Source organism: Balaenoptera ricei, chromosome 1 (assembly GCF_028023285.1).
Source record: "Balaenoptera ricei isolate mBalRic1 chromosome 1, mBalRic1.hap2, whole genome shotgun sequence".
Taxonomy (NCBI): domain Eukaryota; kingdom Metazoa; phylum Chordata; class Mammalia; order Artiodactyla; family Balaenopteridae; genus Balaenoptera; species Balaenoptera ricei.
In genome coordinates this window covers 22,849,434-22,865,756 of record NC_082639.1, presented here as the reverse complement: position 1 = coordinate 22,865,756, position 16,323 = coordinate 22,849,434, and the positions used below count along the sequence as shown (strand labels likewise).

General features: G+C 50.9%; 2 protein-coding genes across 23 annotated transcripts in view; one reads left to right on the top strand and one right to left on the bottom strand.

Annotated features, from left to right (window-relative positions):
- Window positions 1-157: 157 nt before the first annotated feature.
- On the top strand, window positions 158-5,470 carry TMEM200B (transmembrane protein 200B). 2 transcript variants are annotated; one of them, XM_059917249.1, is made up of 2 exons: window positions 158-519; window positions 3,035-5,470. In XM_059917249.1, exon 2 carries the CDS (start codon window positions 3,055-3,057, stop codon window positions 3,976-3,978), a length of 924 nt encoding a protein of 307 aa, XP_059773232.1. In that variant the 5' UTR covers window positions 158-519; window positions 3,035-3,054; the 3' UTR covers window positions 3,979-5,470. The 2 variants fall into 2 exon arrangements, with proteins under 2 accessions (XP_059773232.1, XP_059773224.1); XM_059917241.1 differs by lacking the exon at window positions 158-519 and adding an exon at window positions 982-1,064.
- Window positions 5,471-7,647: 2,177 nt separating this feature from the next.
- The window catches only part of EPB41 (erythrocyte membrane protein band 4.1), a 202,403-nt gene continuing 193,727 nt past the window's right edge, over window positions 7,648-16,323 (bottom strand). For all 21 annotated transcript variants that reach the window (XM_059917090.1, XM_059917026.1, XM_059917016.1 and 18 more), the window contains 3 exons: window positions 11,197-11,277; window positions 8,527-8,631; window positions 7,648-7,872 (listed from right to left, as the gene is read on the bottom strand). In XM_059917090.1, the coding sequence (XP_059773073.1) occupies window positions 8,533-8,631; window positions 11,197-11,277 (180 nt within the window). In that variant the 3' untranslated portion in view covers window positions 7,648-7,872; window positions 8,527-8,532. The remainder of the gene's footprint in view (window positions 7,873-8,526; window positions 8,632-11,196; window positions 11,278-16,323) is intronic.

Here is a 16,323-nt window from a genome sequence, read left to right as displayed (position 1 = left end):
TGGGCTGCGGGAGTGAGGGGGGGCCGGCGCTGAGGCTGGCAATCTGCCCGCACCACCCCTCCTCCTCCGAGTCCGCCCCCCGCATCATGGAAACTGGGCCGCCGGCCGACCCCCCTGGCTCCGCTCCACATTCCTGCCTCTGGGGGCGGGCGGGGCACGAAAGCTGGGCTACCCCCTTCGGGCCGGTCCGCAGGGGGAGCCGCGGACCTCCGAACCCGTCTTCTGATTTGGGACGAGCACCGCCTCCCCATTCCAGCTTGGGCACATCTTCGGGGAGGTTAGGGAGACCGGCAGGACCCGCGACACTCCATTCGATTCAATCAACTCTGAGAACCTGGTTCATCTCTATTTACCCTCCCCCCACGTGATTACTCTTCATTAAGCGCTCGTGGGCTTACCCCGGGCTGCGCCCGTATTGTGCGCCCAGCCCTCAACGCCGGAATTTCACCTCTCAGCATCTGGCGAGGCAGACACCATTATGCCCATTTTACAGGTGAAGGCAGTGAGGTTCAGACAGAGGTAGGTTCAGATAGTAGGGTTGGGCGGAGCAGGAACTCCGGCCACCTCCTCCCGGAAGCTCCCCGGACGGCGCTGGGCATCTGTAGGCTCTCAGATGCCCCCAGATTCCTCTCCGGGGCGACTGGAAGGAGGGACTCTGCGAGACGGGGGAGGGCGTGCGGGCTTCGAATCCTGTCTGCTCGCTCAGGCTGTGGGGCTGGGCAGGGGTCTCAGTTTCCGCACGTGGGAAGAGGGCGCCCTCCCAGGCCTTCTGAACGACGTTAGCGGGGGACTCGAGCCCCCGGATCCTCCGAGTCACCGGGCGCGCACACAGCGCTTACCTGCGAGCCTCAGACTTGAGTCGCTGCCTCCTTCCAGCCGTGGGGCCTGGCCGGGCCCTGGCCAGACTGTCCCTGGGGCTCCAGGAGGGCGGGGCCAGGGCAGCGCTAGGCGGGGCCGGGCTAGGGGGCGGGGCCGGGGGCTGGGATTCCTAGGAGACCGCGGCAGTGCCGCGAGCCGCGGCGCGTGGACTCGGACCCGGACCCAGCCGGGTGCGGAGGCGCCAGGTGAGCAAAACTAGGAGCCTGGGGTTCGCCCCCCACTTTCCCCAACTTTTTGTTTAGCCTCTCCCTCCAGATAGGCGCTGCGTGGGGGGTCGGGAGCCCGGTTCCCCCTTTCCCCGGAGTGTGGACGCGCGGGGAGGCGGGACCCCGGAGTGTCGGGGATCCAGCCCCGAGCAACTTCCCGAGACATGGGACCTTCGGACTGTGTCTCCAAGTTTCTGCCTCTCCGGGGTCCCCAGCGTCGATTCACGCCCTCCAGAGTCTCAGGGTCTCTGAGCATGTCCCCATCTCTCTGGAAGCCTCTGCTTCCCTTCCCGCCAGGACCCGCGGTGGCTCAGGGGTGACCTTTCCGGAGCTGGGGCCGGAGCGCCAGCTCTGGCCTGGGGCGGGGTGGTCATTTCTCCAGTTTGGGGCTGGGGAAAGGGCTCCACACTCAGAGACCGGGGTGGGGAACGGGGCTCGCCTCCTCCCAGGACGCTCCCGGGGCTGAGCAGAGAAGTGCCCAGCGTTGGGTCCTAGTAGAGCCCCCGTCCTGTGTGGCCTATGACCCTGGCAGGCCCCTCCGCCTCTCTGGGCCGCAGTTTCCCTCTGAATAGCAGGCTTTGGACGCGGAAGACGCCGGGGCTCTATGCTAGGCCCTGGGCCTTCAGCGCTGCTGTCGGAGGCAGGGATGGGGTGTCCTGCTTTGAGCTTCGGGGGTGCGAATGGGGAGTGAGTAGGGTAACACGGCCTCCTTCCTGGGGCCTCGACTACGGGTTCCGGCGTTGCAGCTGTGGAGAAACCAGACTGGGGCAGTGAGGAAGCACCACTGGACAGCGAGGTGCTAACCCTCCTCTCCTAAGGCCGGAGCGCCCCGGCCGGGGCACCGTTTCCTCCCACATCCTCCCTTCTGTGGGGGCCACACCACACGCAGCCCCGCGACTCCTGCCCGGCCCGGATTCAGTCCTCAGGCCGCAGGCCAGGCCGCACCAGCAGCCGGGAGGGGCTGAAGCCGGGCGGCCCAGACCCTGGGGCAGCCAGAGGTGCAAGGGCGGTGCTGCTCCGGCCCGGACGCGGGCCACTGAGGCCTCGGGCGGAGGAGGCCGGAAAGGAGGCCAGGCGGCTGGAAAGGGGGATGTTTCATCCCGAAGAGCCCGAATTGGAAACGCTGCAACCTGGGGGAACAGCGTTGCCCGGGCTGACGGAGAGCCAGGAGGGGAGCTCATTTGGCAAGGCCCGGCGCCCGGCACCCGCAGCCCCCTGCTTCCTGCGGCCGCTGGAGGAGGGGGCGGCCTCTTCTTCGCGGAGTTTAAAGAAATCCTGGGCCAAGTCTGCCACTTGTTTTGGTCAGAGCGGTCTTCTCGGAGTCTAGCTCAAGTCTTTCTTGCTGCAGCTTCAGTGCTGACTGAGGAGGTCTGGAAGGAGGAGGCGGGCAGGAAGAGGCTGGAGGCCGTGACACCCGCTCCTTCCTTCCCTGCGGTACTTGAAGCGCAGCAGAGGGGAGGTGGGGCCCGCGAGCGACCCCAGCGGACCCGGGCGGCTGAGTGCCCCCTCCCTCCTTTACTACGGTGCAGCCACCTGCGGGGTTGAGCTCGAGCTCGGGCGGGACTTACCCTGGAGACTCCGCTGCCGGGGGCCCCACACCTCCCGAGGCCCGGGACCCGCAAGCTGGCCAAGAGGGCGCAGGCGGCCGGAGCCCCGCAGCCAAGGATGCGGCAAGGAGCAGCCCGCGACCCCCTCCCTGGTCTCCGCCCGCGGGCCCGGCCAACTCCGGCTTCTGCCGCGCGTCCCTGGCTCGGAGCTCCGCTGCGGAAAACCCGAGCGGGGGCGGCTCCCCGCCTCGCAGCCCGGGAAAATCCGGGGGTGGCCGCCAGGGATCTCCAAGCGTCCTGGGCCAGGCAGCCCCATCTTCCCTCCCGGATGTGGGCCCCCGACCTGGCGCTCCGACCGTAGGCCCGTCGGTTCAGTCCCTGCTTCCCACCTTCTCTCCGCAGAGCGCCAAGACGACTGAGAGATGACGGCTGGGAGCCCCGGAGACTGCGGGGAGTTGCGGAGGAGCCCCGAGCGCCGCGTCTCCCGCCTGGGCCGCCGCCTGGGCCGCCGCCGGCGCCCGCGCTCCCCGCCCGAGCCCCTGCGGGTGCGGGCGCGGCTGCGGCTGCGCTCGCCGTCGGGGGCGTTCGCGGCGCTGGGGGCGCTCGTGGTCCTGGTGGGCATGGGCATCGCAGTGGCCGGCTACTGGCCGCACCGCGCCGGGGTCCCGGGGCCCCGGGCTGCAAACGCCAGCGCGCCCCCCATGAGCGAGCTGCGGCGCGAGGGTCGGGGCGCCGGCCGGGCCCACGGCCCGCACGAGCGGCTGCGACTCCTTGGGCCCGTGGTCATGGGTGTCGGCCTGTTCGTGTTCATCTGCGCCAACACGCTGCTCTACGAAAACCGAGACTTGGAGACGCGACGGCTTCGTCAGGGGGTGCTGCGGGCTCAGGCGCTCCGACCCCCGGACGGCCCGGGCTGGGACTGCGCTCTCCTCCCCAGCCCCGGCCCCAGGACTCCCCGAGCCATAGGCTGCGTGGAGCCAGAAAGCTGGGACCTGTCCCCGCGTCGGGGTACCTCACCAGTCCCGTCAGTGCGGAGTCTGCGTTCAGAGCCTGCTAATCCTCGCTTGGGGTTACCTGCCCTGCTCAACAGTTACCCGCTGAAGGGCCCAGGGCTGCACCCACCCTGGGGTCCACGGACCCAGACTGGCCATGTGATTATCACCGTGCAGCCCTCTGGTTCCTGCATTGAACATTCCAAGTCTCTGGATCTGGGTCTTGGGGAGCTCCTGCTTAGGGCCCCAGCAGCTCGGGACTGTGCTCACCGAAGCTGGCCACGGCTGGACCGCCTTAGTCTGGGGGGTTACGCCAAGTTGGGAGGAGGAGGGGACTTGGGGGCCCGGGTCTGAGGAGCAGGGGACAGCCTGCTATGAGGCTGCAGCATGGACCATGGTACAGGACTAGGACTGGGAGTCCCAATGTCTAGTAGATGCTTCAGCCACATCCCAGACTGGGGATGGATGCTCTGGCCCCAGCAGCTGCTAAGGCATCCTGACTTGCATGTCGGCAGCGAAATGCCAACCGCACAAGGGTTCAAAAAGCCGGAGAGAATGTGTTTTAACGTGGAATCTGGAGACCAGCATGACTCAGCCTTAGGAATTCCTTCAGCCTCCAAAAGTGGCCTTAGCCCTGGACAGGTACCTGAGGGGGCTGGAGGTCTAGGCCAGGGTGATTAGGAGATGTATCTGGTGTCTTGGCAAACCCAAAGTGGTGGGCAAGGACCCTAAGACTTGGAAGGTAGGTTGTGATGTTACAAGCTGGGACAGGCTCCCTCCAAGGTGGCACTAGTGATAGGGTTTGGGCCTCTGGGAAGACGGGCAATGGGGTGGAGTTGAGATGTTCCACCGCCATCTGGGATGGAGACTGAGCCTTTAACTCCTACCACCTCAACCCCTTCCCCCCCTCAGCCATGCAGGGTATATCCCACGAGGGCTACACTACTGCCAATGCCTTCACACTGAGGGTCTGGCCCCCCCCAAAGAGGTCTGAGAAGCCCCCTTTCTCTCCTTTGTCGTGGCCTGTGCCACGAAATTTCCTTCCAGTTGGCAAAAAGCGTATGCCAGTTCCCAGAAATCCTTTTATATGTTGAAGCTGCATTTTGGTCAATGTGGACAGCTTTAGAAAATGGCTTGGATTTGGGTCTTCCTGTCGCATGTTTAATTTTTCCCAAGTTGCCGGTAGGAGAAGAGAACTTTAAAAGTTGATCAGTCTACACAGAGTCAGTCCTTTTTTTTTTTTTTTTAAGTTTATTGAAAAATGCAATACAAGAAGAAGCAAGACCAAACAGTATCTAAACACTACCACCACTTCTCTAACTACAAAAGGCCAAAACGGCAGACCTAATTATTGCCTATTTAATCTAAGGATTTTGCCAATTTGATTCGGCTGGCATAGTTCCTATTTTGTCAAGAAATGTAAACAACTACTTGATATGATTCATTTTTTTTTTTAAATTTACAACGCTCCTTCATTTTTGTCACCAAAATAAAACATTTGAGAGAGATCTGTAAAACCAACCAGCCTGGGGCTAAGATCCTGGACAGGTATTTCCCATGAGCCTTCCTTGGTGTTGGTCAGGCCATAGCCCCGGGTCCATTTCCCAAGGTGGACTGTCGCTCCCTTACCCTCAGCTGCCCCGCAGAACACACGGTGGGGGGCTGGGGGCGGGCAGAGGTTCCCTGACAGACAGGTCCCTGCAGCCAGGCTCTGTGGGCCCTCAGCGGATAAATTCAGGTCCTGCTTTGTGGGTGAGTTGGGTAGGTGGGTGGCAGAGACCTCACGTGGCTTGGAAGAAATCTTTGTTTCTGAAGTGAGATTAAAAATAAAATTGCAGTGAGAGTTGTTACTGTGCTGTGTCTGAGTCACTTTAGGAAAACTGCCAAGTTGTTGACACTGGAAATGAACTCTTCTCCCCTCTTCACCATTTCCACCTGGACAGTCTGTTTTTCTTCACACACACGCACACACACAGTTGCAGGAAGAAAAAAAAAGATCCAAACAATTGCCAAACCCCAAATTCTGTAACCAGAGAGGGAGGAAAGGGAAAGAGGCTTGGGAGGACACCCCTCGTGTTGGCTTGTCCAAATCATGGCTTCTCAGCGCCATGAAGGGCATTGGAGATCTTCTGGTCCGATTTATAGACAAGGAAGCAGGGTGAAGTGAGTTGGTGACAGGCTGAGGGGAAGTTCAGGCCCCTGGTTTGTGGCCCTAGGCAGTGAAAGTGGCCACACTGACCTGGATGGCACAGAATACTCAGTGTGCCGGGCTCCTCACACCCATGCTGTGCCCTCTTCCTTTCCCCATCTTCATTCCACAGGTTGCAGCTCTGCGAGCTCCGGCGCAGCTCTTCCAGCAGGACAGCTGGCCGTTGGCAAGTGAGCTCACGTCGCATGCCTATTTGATGTGAGCTGGACTTCCAACCTCACCACCCACCGCTCTGGGCAACAAAGCTCAGGCTTGGGCATGGCCTGGAAAGCCCCATCGTTCCAGACCCTATGCCCCAGGCTGTCTGTCCCTGAGACAGGGCGCTCTCCTTCCCCCGCAGCCTGTCACATATCCCACCTGAGCGCTTCCTGTCCCTGCCCAGAGAGAGCTGCCTGTTGGTTAGTAACAGTCTCAAGTAAGTACTAAGAGAAAAACGCACACTCATGAAATCAGTTCAAACCAACTGAGTTTGTCTAAACAAAGCTCAGCCAGCAGAGACTCCGGACACGTGCTGCTGGCTCCCACTGCCGGGAGCAGAGGCTGTAGACTTCTCTCCTGCTCACCGCCCTGGAGCCCCCAGCGACTGCTGACTGTGACCCGCTGTCCACCTCAGGAAGCTCACTTTCTGTCCTAGAATTAGGATTCTAAGAACTCTTAGGTAGATCTGTTTGTGGGAAGCAAGCTGGAAGATCAGAGAAGCCCTACTGAATAAAAATGTCCCCTAATCTTTACCAGGAATAGTGGAATTGGGGACATCAGTCCTCATTTTCAAAAACAAAAACAAAAAATTAAACCCAAACCCACCACAAACATCAAGCCACAAAACCTGACAGACCTCAGATGGCAAGTGGGGATGAGTAGAGCTGGTGTTTGTACCCCTTGTCAAGTGGGGTTTTGTGGGGAGGGTGGCCCCTAAAAGCCAATTCCCACGCTCCAGAAGCGTATCTGCAGGCAGCGGCCGGTCTGGACCATGATCGCCTCCTCTCTCAGTCACATCCTCTCTCGCCCCAGGATTAAAGAGAGAGGCTCAGGGATGGTCTCCTGGAAATACTTCTTAGCAGGATCCAACTGAGGTAAACCCCACCACTCCCCTGTGTGAAGTGCACATTCCCAGAACTAGAAAACCTTTAAAAAAATCTCGTCAACTTTCTTTGTCCAAATCACCGCTAAAAATGTGCGGTCAGTGCTTTTGGCCCAAAGTGCCTATTTTTCTGTGAGTTTTGGTCTCTCCTGAGATGGGAGGTGGGGGGAGCACTTAGCAGAGCCACTGCTTCTGATGAGGTAAAAGGGGAGGGAGGGCAGGAAGGTGAAGGCCACGGATATGTTCAAACATTCACAGTATCAGATATATCTGAAGCAACTTCTTATGTCTTTGATCTAAAGAAGCTCCAAAAAGAAAGAATAGGAGAGAGGAAGGAAAACAATACTACATTCTTAGCAGAGGCCTCTGCCTCACCAAACCACCCTCAGCAAAGGGACAGGGACATCTTCCTGGGGTCTCTGGATCAGGGCAGCCGCCCTGCCTGACATTCTGATAAAGTTACATCACTGGCTCTGAGAAAGGGCTGGTTTATGAAGTTTCTGCTGCCATCTAAAGGGTATAAACTAGGGGAGGAGCAGGGAAGCCCCATTAAGCTGGCTTTGTCCCCCAACACAGCTGACAGAGTCATTGGAGGATTTCCCGAAGAATGCTGTGGACCCTGTCAGTATAAATGGGGAGAGGCTGGGCTGAAGGGGTTACAAACCACCCCATAAAAAAACAAAAGACTCTTTAAAAACAGTCCAAAGAGTGAAAAGTTGAACAATTTCTGGTATCACAATATAGAAAAATGTATTCAAAAGGATCAGTGATATCTAGAAGACTTTTTTGGTATAAACTCCAAATAGAAAATGAAATTGCTTTTCTGGTGGTTTAGAAGCAATCATCTTAAAAGTCTGAAGTCTGACTATTGCAGGTTAGCTTCTTTGTCATTCTGCTGGTTTTCTCTGGGATGGGAGATGGGCAGGGAGTCGGGGGAGGGGGGAGGGTAGGACAGTTCCTAGAGGAAAGAAAGAAGCAAAGTTTTAAAATCCCGCAAAGGAGACTGCTACCCAGTCCCAGTGCCAAGTTCTTGTGGCCACAAGTGACAATCAGGGCCTGAGCGGTTTTACAGGGCCCCGTCCTACCTGGTGATTGATGGCTTCTTCAAGTTACTTGTAAACTACTTTTAGGCATGACTTTATCTGGAACCCTGGCTCCCAAAAAGCAGCTATCCTGCTTCCAACTCTCTAGTCTGGCCCCAGAGCTTCAGCCCTTTCTTTCCTATCCCCCAAACCCTCATTTCCAGACAGCTAGTGCTGCTTTTCTTGGTTTTGTTCTTCTCCTCTGGCCCTCCCAGGTCTAGCTCAGAGAGACCTGTGACAGCAGAGAGTAGAGCGGCAGGGTGAGGTGGGGGGAGGTGAGGTGGAGAAGCAGGAGGACGCGTGAAGATTCAAGAGGTGGGTGGGATTTACATCCACGTTTGGGGTACCTCTTCCACCCCATCACTGCTGGCACTGCTGAGGGCAGGAGGAGGCCTAGCTGCTTTAGTTGGAGCCAGATACTTAATAACTTCCCACATCCTCCTCCTCAGCCTTCCTCTGCCTTCAGTTTATCAAGTCCCAGTGTGGACACCTCTGGGGGGATGGCTCCACTCCACAAGGACGGCCCATACCTGAGCTCACTCCTCAGAGATTTCGGTTTCCTGATGGACGACCACCTTGGTCACTGACATGTCTGGGTGCTGCTCCTTTGCCTCCTTGATGGCCTGTACGAGGACCTGAGAAAGACAGAAACAACGTCCATCAGGCGGAAAGCAGCCTGGCTGGTGAAAAAGGCAGGGGTCATGGGACACCATTTCTCTGGCAAGTTCAATCTTTCTGTCTACAGAACCAGAGCAGCATGTAGGCTAAGCCAAGCTGATGATGGCCGTACCCACCCTATCCTGCTTAGGGAGGCTCCTGGACTAAAAACACAGACACAGGGAAAGCTTAGAGCTGTCTTCAAGGAATCAGGGAGGGCCTTGAGGCGTGACAGCCTGGGTGGCTCTGGGAAGATTCACTCAAGAAAGGGAGTCTAAAGAACAAAGTGCACTCTGTGTTCAGTGTAGGGTAACCGGGAAGCTCAGGACAGGAGAGGAAAATAGCGAAGCATGCTACAAAAAGGAAGAGATGTCTGTGGCTAAAGTAGAGACAAGAAAGGAAGAAAGAGTGGGAGGGCCCATGACATGCCACATACTGGCCTAAGTACATTACTTATTATTATTTACTTGGTCTTCACAACAACTCAATGAATTAAGGTAGTATCCTTAATTTCATTTTTTAGACATGGAAACCGAGGTTCAGTGGTTAAAGTGCTTAACGTTTCACAGCTAGTAAGTAACACAATGGGGATTTTCACTTAAGTCTATGAGACTTTCCTCTTTACCACACTGTTTTTTAGTTTCAGAGGGAGGTGGAAGGGATGACGACCCTATTTTAGTATCTGGAGGAGTTCTGATCATTTTAGAAAAGCTGAAGGGAGCAGAGGGAAAGTCAAAGAAGAACAATGACACGACTATTCCCCTTGGGCTGCAAGTCGCTGAGCCTTAAGCTCAGAGCACCCCAAGGTGGAAGAGCCCAACACAGCCTTTGGGGGATGGCAGCATGGGATTCTCAGTGACAGGCCCCCGTCAAAAAGGACTCTAGCTAGATCTGACCAGCTGACTGTTGACCCTGGCTCTTAAGACTGCTTCTAGGAGGGACGGGAAGAAGGGAAATCCCTCTTTTGGTCTCTTGACTCCATGAAAGCCGTTCTTGGCACCGCTACCTCTACAGGCTCCTGCTCATCCTCCCTCAGCTTGTTTGCTCAACCAGTCTGCTCACGCTTCAAGGCCCAGCCCAAGCCCCCTCTCTGGTTACTCTGGCCTACACCCCTCTCTCTCTGACAGCCTGCACCTTCTTAAAGTGCCCCCTCCTGATCCAGAGTGCACCACATCTTATCCCTTCCACATGTCCCTCATGCCTCAGAGACTGAGGGACACTGGAGCACCTCTCTGAGCTATCAAGTGTGCTTGTCCAATAACCCTGAAAGAAACCTATGATTATCTTTATTTTACAGATGGCAAAACCACAGCTCAGAGAAGTAAAATAACTTGCTCAAGGACACACAACCAGTAAGTTGCAGACTCAGGATTCAACCCAGGTCTGTCTCACTCCAAATCCAAAACACGTTCCTATGCCATCTAGCACAGATGGAGCACGTGGCAGGGTCTCAGATCACATCAGGCCGCGTAGGTGAGTGCAGGCTGGTAACACAGCAGGATCCCTTGAGCTGGGGCAAATAGACTGCAAGGCCTCCCACTTGGGCTTTTTGCAGCCTTGTTGCTGGGAACCTCAGCCCAGTGTTCTCAGCTTTAAGTCTCAACCCTGCTACCAAGGGAACTGCCAGCACTGCAGCTCAGTCTATTTTTTTTTTTTTAAGGCACTCAGCATATCAGCATAAAGGCCACAGAACTATTGCTCCAGCACTCCTGTCAATGATTCCAGAAGCATTTACATGCAGTCTCTTCCACCCCTGCTTTTCTGTAGCTTTACTGTTCTAACCTCACCCAGCAGAGAATTGGGAACATTAATCCTGACCTTATTATTTGCTAATTGCTTGAAGCACACAATTAGCACCTAATTAACATAAAAGCATAGAATTTTAGCACTCAGAGGGCCCAGAAATTAGCTAGATCAACCTACTCTCTTTTAGGAGAGAACAAAAAAAAATATGGGAGGTAAAGTGATTTGCCCAAGGTCATACAACAAGTTAGTGATAGATCTAGGACAGAAATCAAGTTCCAGGTCTCCTGAGTTCCAGCCCATGACACTGTGTCCCCTCTAGCTCGCCCCTCTGAGGGTAGAGACCACACGCTGGTTTGATATCGTCTACTGTCTCCAGCACAGGTTTGGGTACATGATATCCCCTGAACAGCACAGCTCCATTTACTTGGAGCCCACCACATGCCCCACAATGTACATCTGTATCTCACTTGATTCTCACAACAACCTTGAAGGAAGATTCTATCTTATAGATGAGGAAACGGAGGCCTAGGGAGTTAGAGCTAGAATATGGTAAGAACTAGGATTTGATTCTAAAGCCCATGTTCTTTGCATTACACTTCCCTGCTTCTCCAATCTACGGCCCCCATCCCACAGACCTCAGTGATCCGATTCTCTTTGTCCTTCTTCTCGATTAAGAGCTAGAGTAGCTGAGAGGGCTCCTTGGAGATAAAGCTGTTATCTTTTGCAAGCCAATTTCGGTGTCCATCAGTGATCCTGCCCCAGAACCTCTCCCATGCCCAGAATCTCAGCATTCCCACCTGATCATGGTCAATATCGGCATCTCCTGTGATCACAATTCTCTTTTCAATCCGGGTCTCTGAAATCCCACCTTTTACAGTCTGAAACCAAAGGGAGGTGACCATATGAGAAAGAAAGAAAGAAAAACCCAAACAGCAAAACAAAACAACAGCAAGAAATTAGTCTGAAAACTATACTCCAAATTTTAATCTGCTGCTGGGTACTGAATAGGGTAGCTTTCTCACACACTTGTTCAAAATCTTGGCTGGACCTGCTAAAATGAGCACACGCCTATTCCCTAGTATTGCTAAAATCTTTAATAAGCTAAACAGAAAGTCATAATTCTCTATTATTTATTTTTCTTCCTCCCAAACACCAAAGAATTTCTGTGAGTAAACAAAACAGGTGTTCCTTTTTGCTCTTTTCCTGTATATTTTGATTGTTTTCAAGAGACAAACAAATCAGAAGACTATGAACAAAAAATGTCATGCAGCTTGAAATTAGGCTCTTTATTTTAAAACATTTTCATATTACTAATGTCAAAAGACCCTCAAATAATCCCCCCAGGGTAGGTAGGTTTCCCTACTTCACAGATGAGGAAACCATGGTCTAGACACATTAAGTAACTGGCTTCCAGTCATCTGTGTGTTGATGATGGAGCTTGGTCAGGAATCTAGATTTCTTATTTACAAGAAAATGCTTTTTCATCTAGTGCTACCGCAAACATGGATTGTCTCTGATTTTCTGGGAGTAGCTCCAATTTTAGATACTTTGTCCCTCTTGCCCCCATAAACAATATTCTAATAATTTCAATATTTCAGCATCCAAACTACAGTTCCCATGGCCTTGATCCTGGACATGACATAAAAATTCTTTGTGAGACCCTGAGTTCTGATTTTTGGCTTGGAAAATATGGTTGCTTAATAATACCAACAACACCTGCCCTTAAACTGACTTTTTTTTAAATAGATCTTTATTGGAGTACAATTGCTTCACAATACTGTGTTAGTTTCTGTTGTACAACAAAGAGAATCAGCCATATGCATACATGTATGCCCATATCCCTCCCACCCTCCCTATCCCACCCCTCTAGGTCATCGCAAAGCACCGAGCTGATCTCCCTGTGCTATGCTGCTGCTTTCCACTAGCTAACTATTTTACATTCGGTAGTGTATATATGTCGATGCTACTCTCACTTCGCCCCAGCTTCCCCCCCCCACCGTGTCCTCAAGTCCATTCTCTATGTCTATGTCTTTATTCCTGCCCTGCCACTTGGTTCATCAGTACCATTTTTTTTTTTTTAGATTCCATATATATGTGTTAGCATACAGTATTTGTTTTTCACTTTCTGACTTACTTCACTCTGTATGACAGACTCTAGGTCCATCCACCTCACTACAAATAACTCAGTTTCATTTCTTTTTTTTTTTTTTTTTTAATTTATTTATTTATTTATTTTTGGGTCTTCGTTTCTGTGCGAGGGCTTTCTCTAGTTGCGGCAAGCGGGGCCCACTCTTCATCGCGGTGCGCGGGCCTCTCACTATCGCGGCCTCTCTTGTGGCAGAGCACAGGCTCCAGACGTGCAGGCTCAGTAATTGTGGCTCACGGGTCTAGTTGCTCCGCAGCATGTGGGATCTTCCCAGACCAGGGCTCGAACCCGTGTCCCCTGCATTGGCAGGCGGATTCTCAACCACTGTGCCACCAGGGAAGCACCCCCCCCCTTTTTTTTTTTTTTTCATTTCTTTTTATGGCTGAGTAACATTCCATTGTATATATGTGCCACATCTTCTTTATCCATTCATCTGTTGACGGACATTTAGGTTGGTTCCATGTTCTGGCTATTGTAAACAGTGCTTCAGTGAACATTGTGGCACGTGTCTCTTTTTGGTTTTTTTTTGTTTTTTTTCTTTTAATTAATTAATTATTTATTTATTTTTGGCTGCATTGGGTCTTCGTTGCTGCGCGCAGGCTTTCTCAAGTTGCGGCGAGTGGGGGCTACTCTTCGTTGAGGTGCGTGGGCTTCTCATTGCGGTGGTTTATTTTGCTGTGGAGAACGGGCTCTAGGCACATGGGCTTCAGTAGTTGTGGTACATGGGTTCAGTAGTTGTGGCTCAGGGACTCTAGAGCACAGGCTTGGGCTTAGTTGCTCCGTGACATGTGGGATCTTCCCAGACCAGGGCTTGAACCCATGTCCTCTGCATTGGCAGGCGGATTCTTAACCACTGCGCCACCAGGGAAGTCCCCGTGTCTCTTTTTGAATTATGGTTTTCTCAGGGTATATGCCCAGTAGTGGGATTGCTGGATCATAGGGTAGTTCTTTTTTTTAGTTTATTAAGGAACCTCCATACTGTTCTCCATAGTGGTTGTATCAGTTTACATTCCGACCAACAGTGGAGGAGGGTTCCCTTTTCACCACACCCGTTCCAGCATTTACGGTTTCTAGATTTTTTGATAATGGCCATTCTGACCAGTGTGAGGTAATACCTCATTGTAGTTTTGATTTGCATTTCTCTAATAATAAGTGATGTTGAGCATCTTTTCATGTGCCTCTTGGCCATCTGTATGTCTTCTCTGGTGAAATGTCTATTTAGGTCTTCCACCTATTTTTTAATTGAATTGTTTGGGTTTTTTTGTATTGAACTCCATGAGCTGGTTGTATATTTTGGAGATTAATCCTTTGTCCGTTGTTTCATTTGCAAATATTTTCTCCTATTCTGAGGGTTGTCTTTTTGTCTTGTTTATGGTTTCCTTTGCTGTACAGAAGCTTTTAAGTTTACTTAGGTCCCATTTGTTTATTTTTGGGTTTATTTCCATTTCTCTAGGAGGTGGGTCAAAAAAGATCTTGCTGTGGTTTATGTCAAAGAGTGTTTTTCCTATGTTTTCCTCTGAGTTTTATAGTGTCTGGTCTTACATTTAGGTCTTTAATCCATTTGGAGTTTATTTTTGTGTATGGTATTAGGGAGTGTTCTAATTTCACTCTTTTACATGTTGTTGTCCAGTTTTCCCAGCACCACTTATTGAAGAGGCTGTCTTTTCTCCGTTGTATGTTCTTGCCTCCTTTGTCAAAGATAAGGTGACCATATGTGCGTGGGTTTATCTCTGGGCTTTCTATCCTGTACCATTGATCTATATTTCTGTTTTTGTGCCAGTACTATACTGTCTTGATTACTGTAGCTTTGTAGTTTAGTTTGAAGTCAGGGAGCCTGATTCCTCCAGCTCTGTTTTTCTTTCTCAAGATTGCTTTGGCTATTTGGGGTCTTTGTGTCTCCATACGAACTGTAAAGTTTTTTGTTCTAATTCTGAGAAGAATGCCATTGGTAGTTTGATAAGGATTGCATTGAATCTGTATATTGCTTTGGGTAGTATAGTCATTTTCACAATATTGATTCTTCCAATCCAAGAACATGGTATATTTCTCCATCTGTTTATGTCATCTTTGATTTCTTTCATCAGTGTTTTATAGTTTTCTGAGTACAAGTCTTTCGCCTCCTTAGGTAGGTTTATTCCTAGGCATTTTATTCATTTTGTTGCGATGGTAAATGGGATTGTTTCCTTAATTTCTCTTTCTGATTTTTCCTTGTTAGTGTATAGGAATGCCAGAGATTTCTGATTTTTTTTTTTTAATGTTCCTGATCTTAGTAGAAATGCTTTCAGTTTTTCACCATTGAGTATGATGTTTGCTGTGGGTTTGTCATATATGGCCTTTATCATGTTGAGGTAGTTTCCCTCTCTGCCCATTTTCTGGAGAGTTTTTATCATAAATGGATGTTGAATTTTGTCAAAAGCTTTTTCTGCATCTATTGAGATGATCATATGGTTTTTATTCCTTAATTTGTTAATATGGTGTACCACATTGATTGATTTGCATATATTGAAGAATTCTTGCATCCCTGGGATAAATCCCACTTGATGATGGTGTATGATCCTTTTAATATGTTGTTGGATTCTGTGTGCTAGTATTTTGTTCAGGATTTCTGCATCTATGTTCATCAGTGATATTGGTCTGTAATATTTTTTTTTTTTTTTTTTAAAGACTATTTTTCGAGGGGATGATTTTTTTTTTTTAATAGCTACTTTATTATTTATTTATTTATTTTTGTTTGTGTTTGGGTCTTCGGTTCGTGCGAGGGCTTTCTCTAGTTGCGGCAAGCGGGGGCCACTCTTCATCGCGGTGCGGGGACCGCTCTTCATTGCGGTGCGCGGGCCTTTTCACTATCGCGGCCCCTCCCGTTGCGGGGCACAGGCTCCAGACGCGCAGGCTCAGTAGTTGTGGCTCACGGGTCCAGCTGCTCCGTGGCATGTGGGATCTTCCCAGACCAGGGCTCGAACCCGTGTCCCCTGCATTAGCAGGCAGATTCTCAACCACTGCGCCACCAGGGAAGCCCATGGTCTGTAATATTTTTTGTGATATCTTTTTCTGGTTTTGGTTTCAGGGTGATGGTGGCTTCGTAGAATGAATTTGGGAGTGCTCCTCCCTCTGTAATATTTTTGGAGAGTTTGAGAAGGATTGGTGTTAGCTCTTCTCTAAATGTTTGATAGAATTCGCCTGTGAAGCCATCTGGTCCTGGACTTTCGTTTGTTGGAGGATTTTTAATTACAGTTTCAATTTCATTACTTGTGATAGGTCTGTTTATATTTTCTAATTCTTCCTCGTTCAGTCTTGGAAAATTGTACCTTTCTAAGAATTTGTCCATTTCTTAGTGGTTGTCAATTTTATTGGCATATAGTTGTTTGTAGTAGTCTCATAATCCTTTGTATTTCTGTGGTGTCAGTTGTGATTTCTCCTTTTTCATTTCTTATTTTATTGATTTGCATCCTCTCCCTTTTTTTCTTGATGAGTCTGGCTAAGGGTTTATCTATTTTGTTTATCTTCTCAAAGAACCATCTTTTAGTTTTATTGATCCTTGCTACCATTTTCCTCATTTCTATTTCATTTATTTCTGCTCTGATCTTTATGATTTCTTTCCTTCTACTGACTTTGGGTTTTCTTTGTTCTTCTTTCTCTCATTGATTTAGGTGTAGGGTTAGGTTGTTTATTTGAGATTTTTCTATTTCTTGAGGTGAGATTGAATGCTATAAACTTCCCTCTTAGAACTGCTTTTGCTGCATCTCATAGGTTTTGGGTCACTGTGTTTTCATTGTCATTT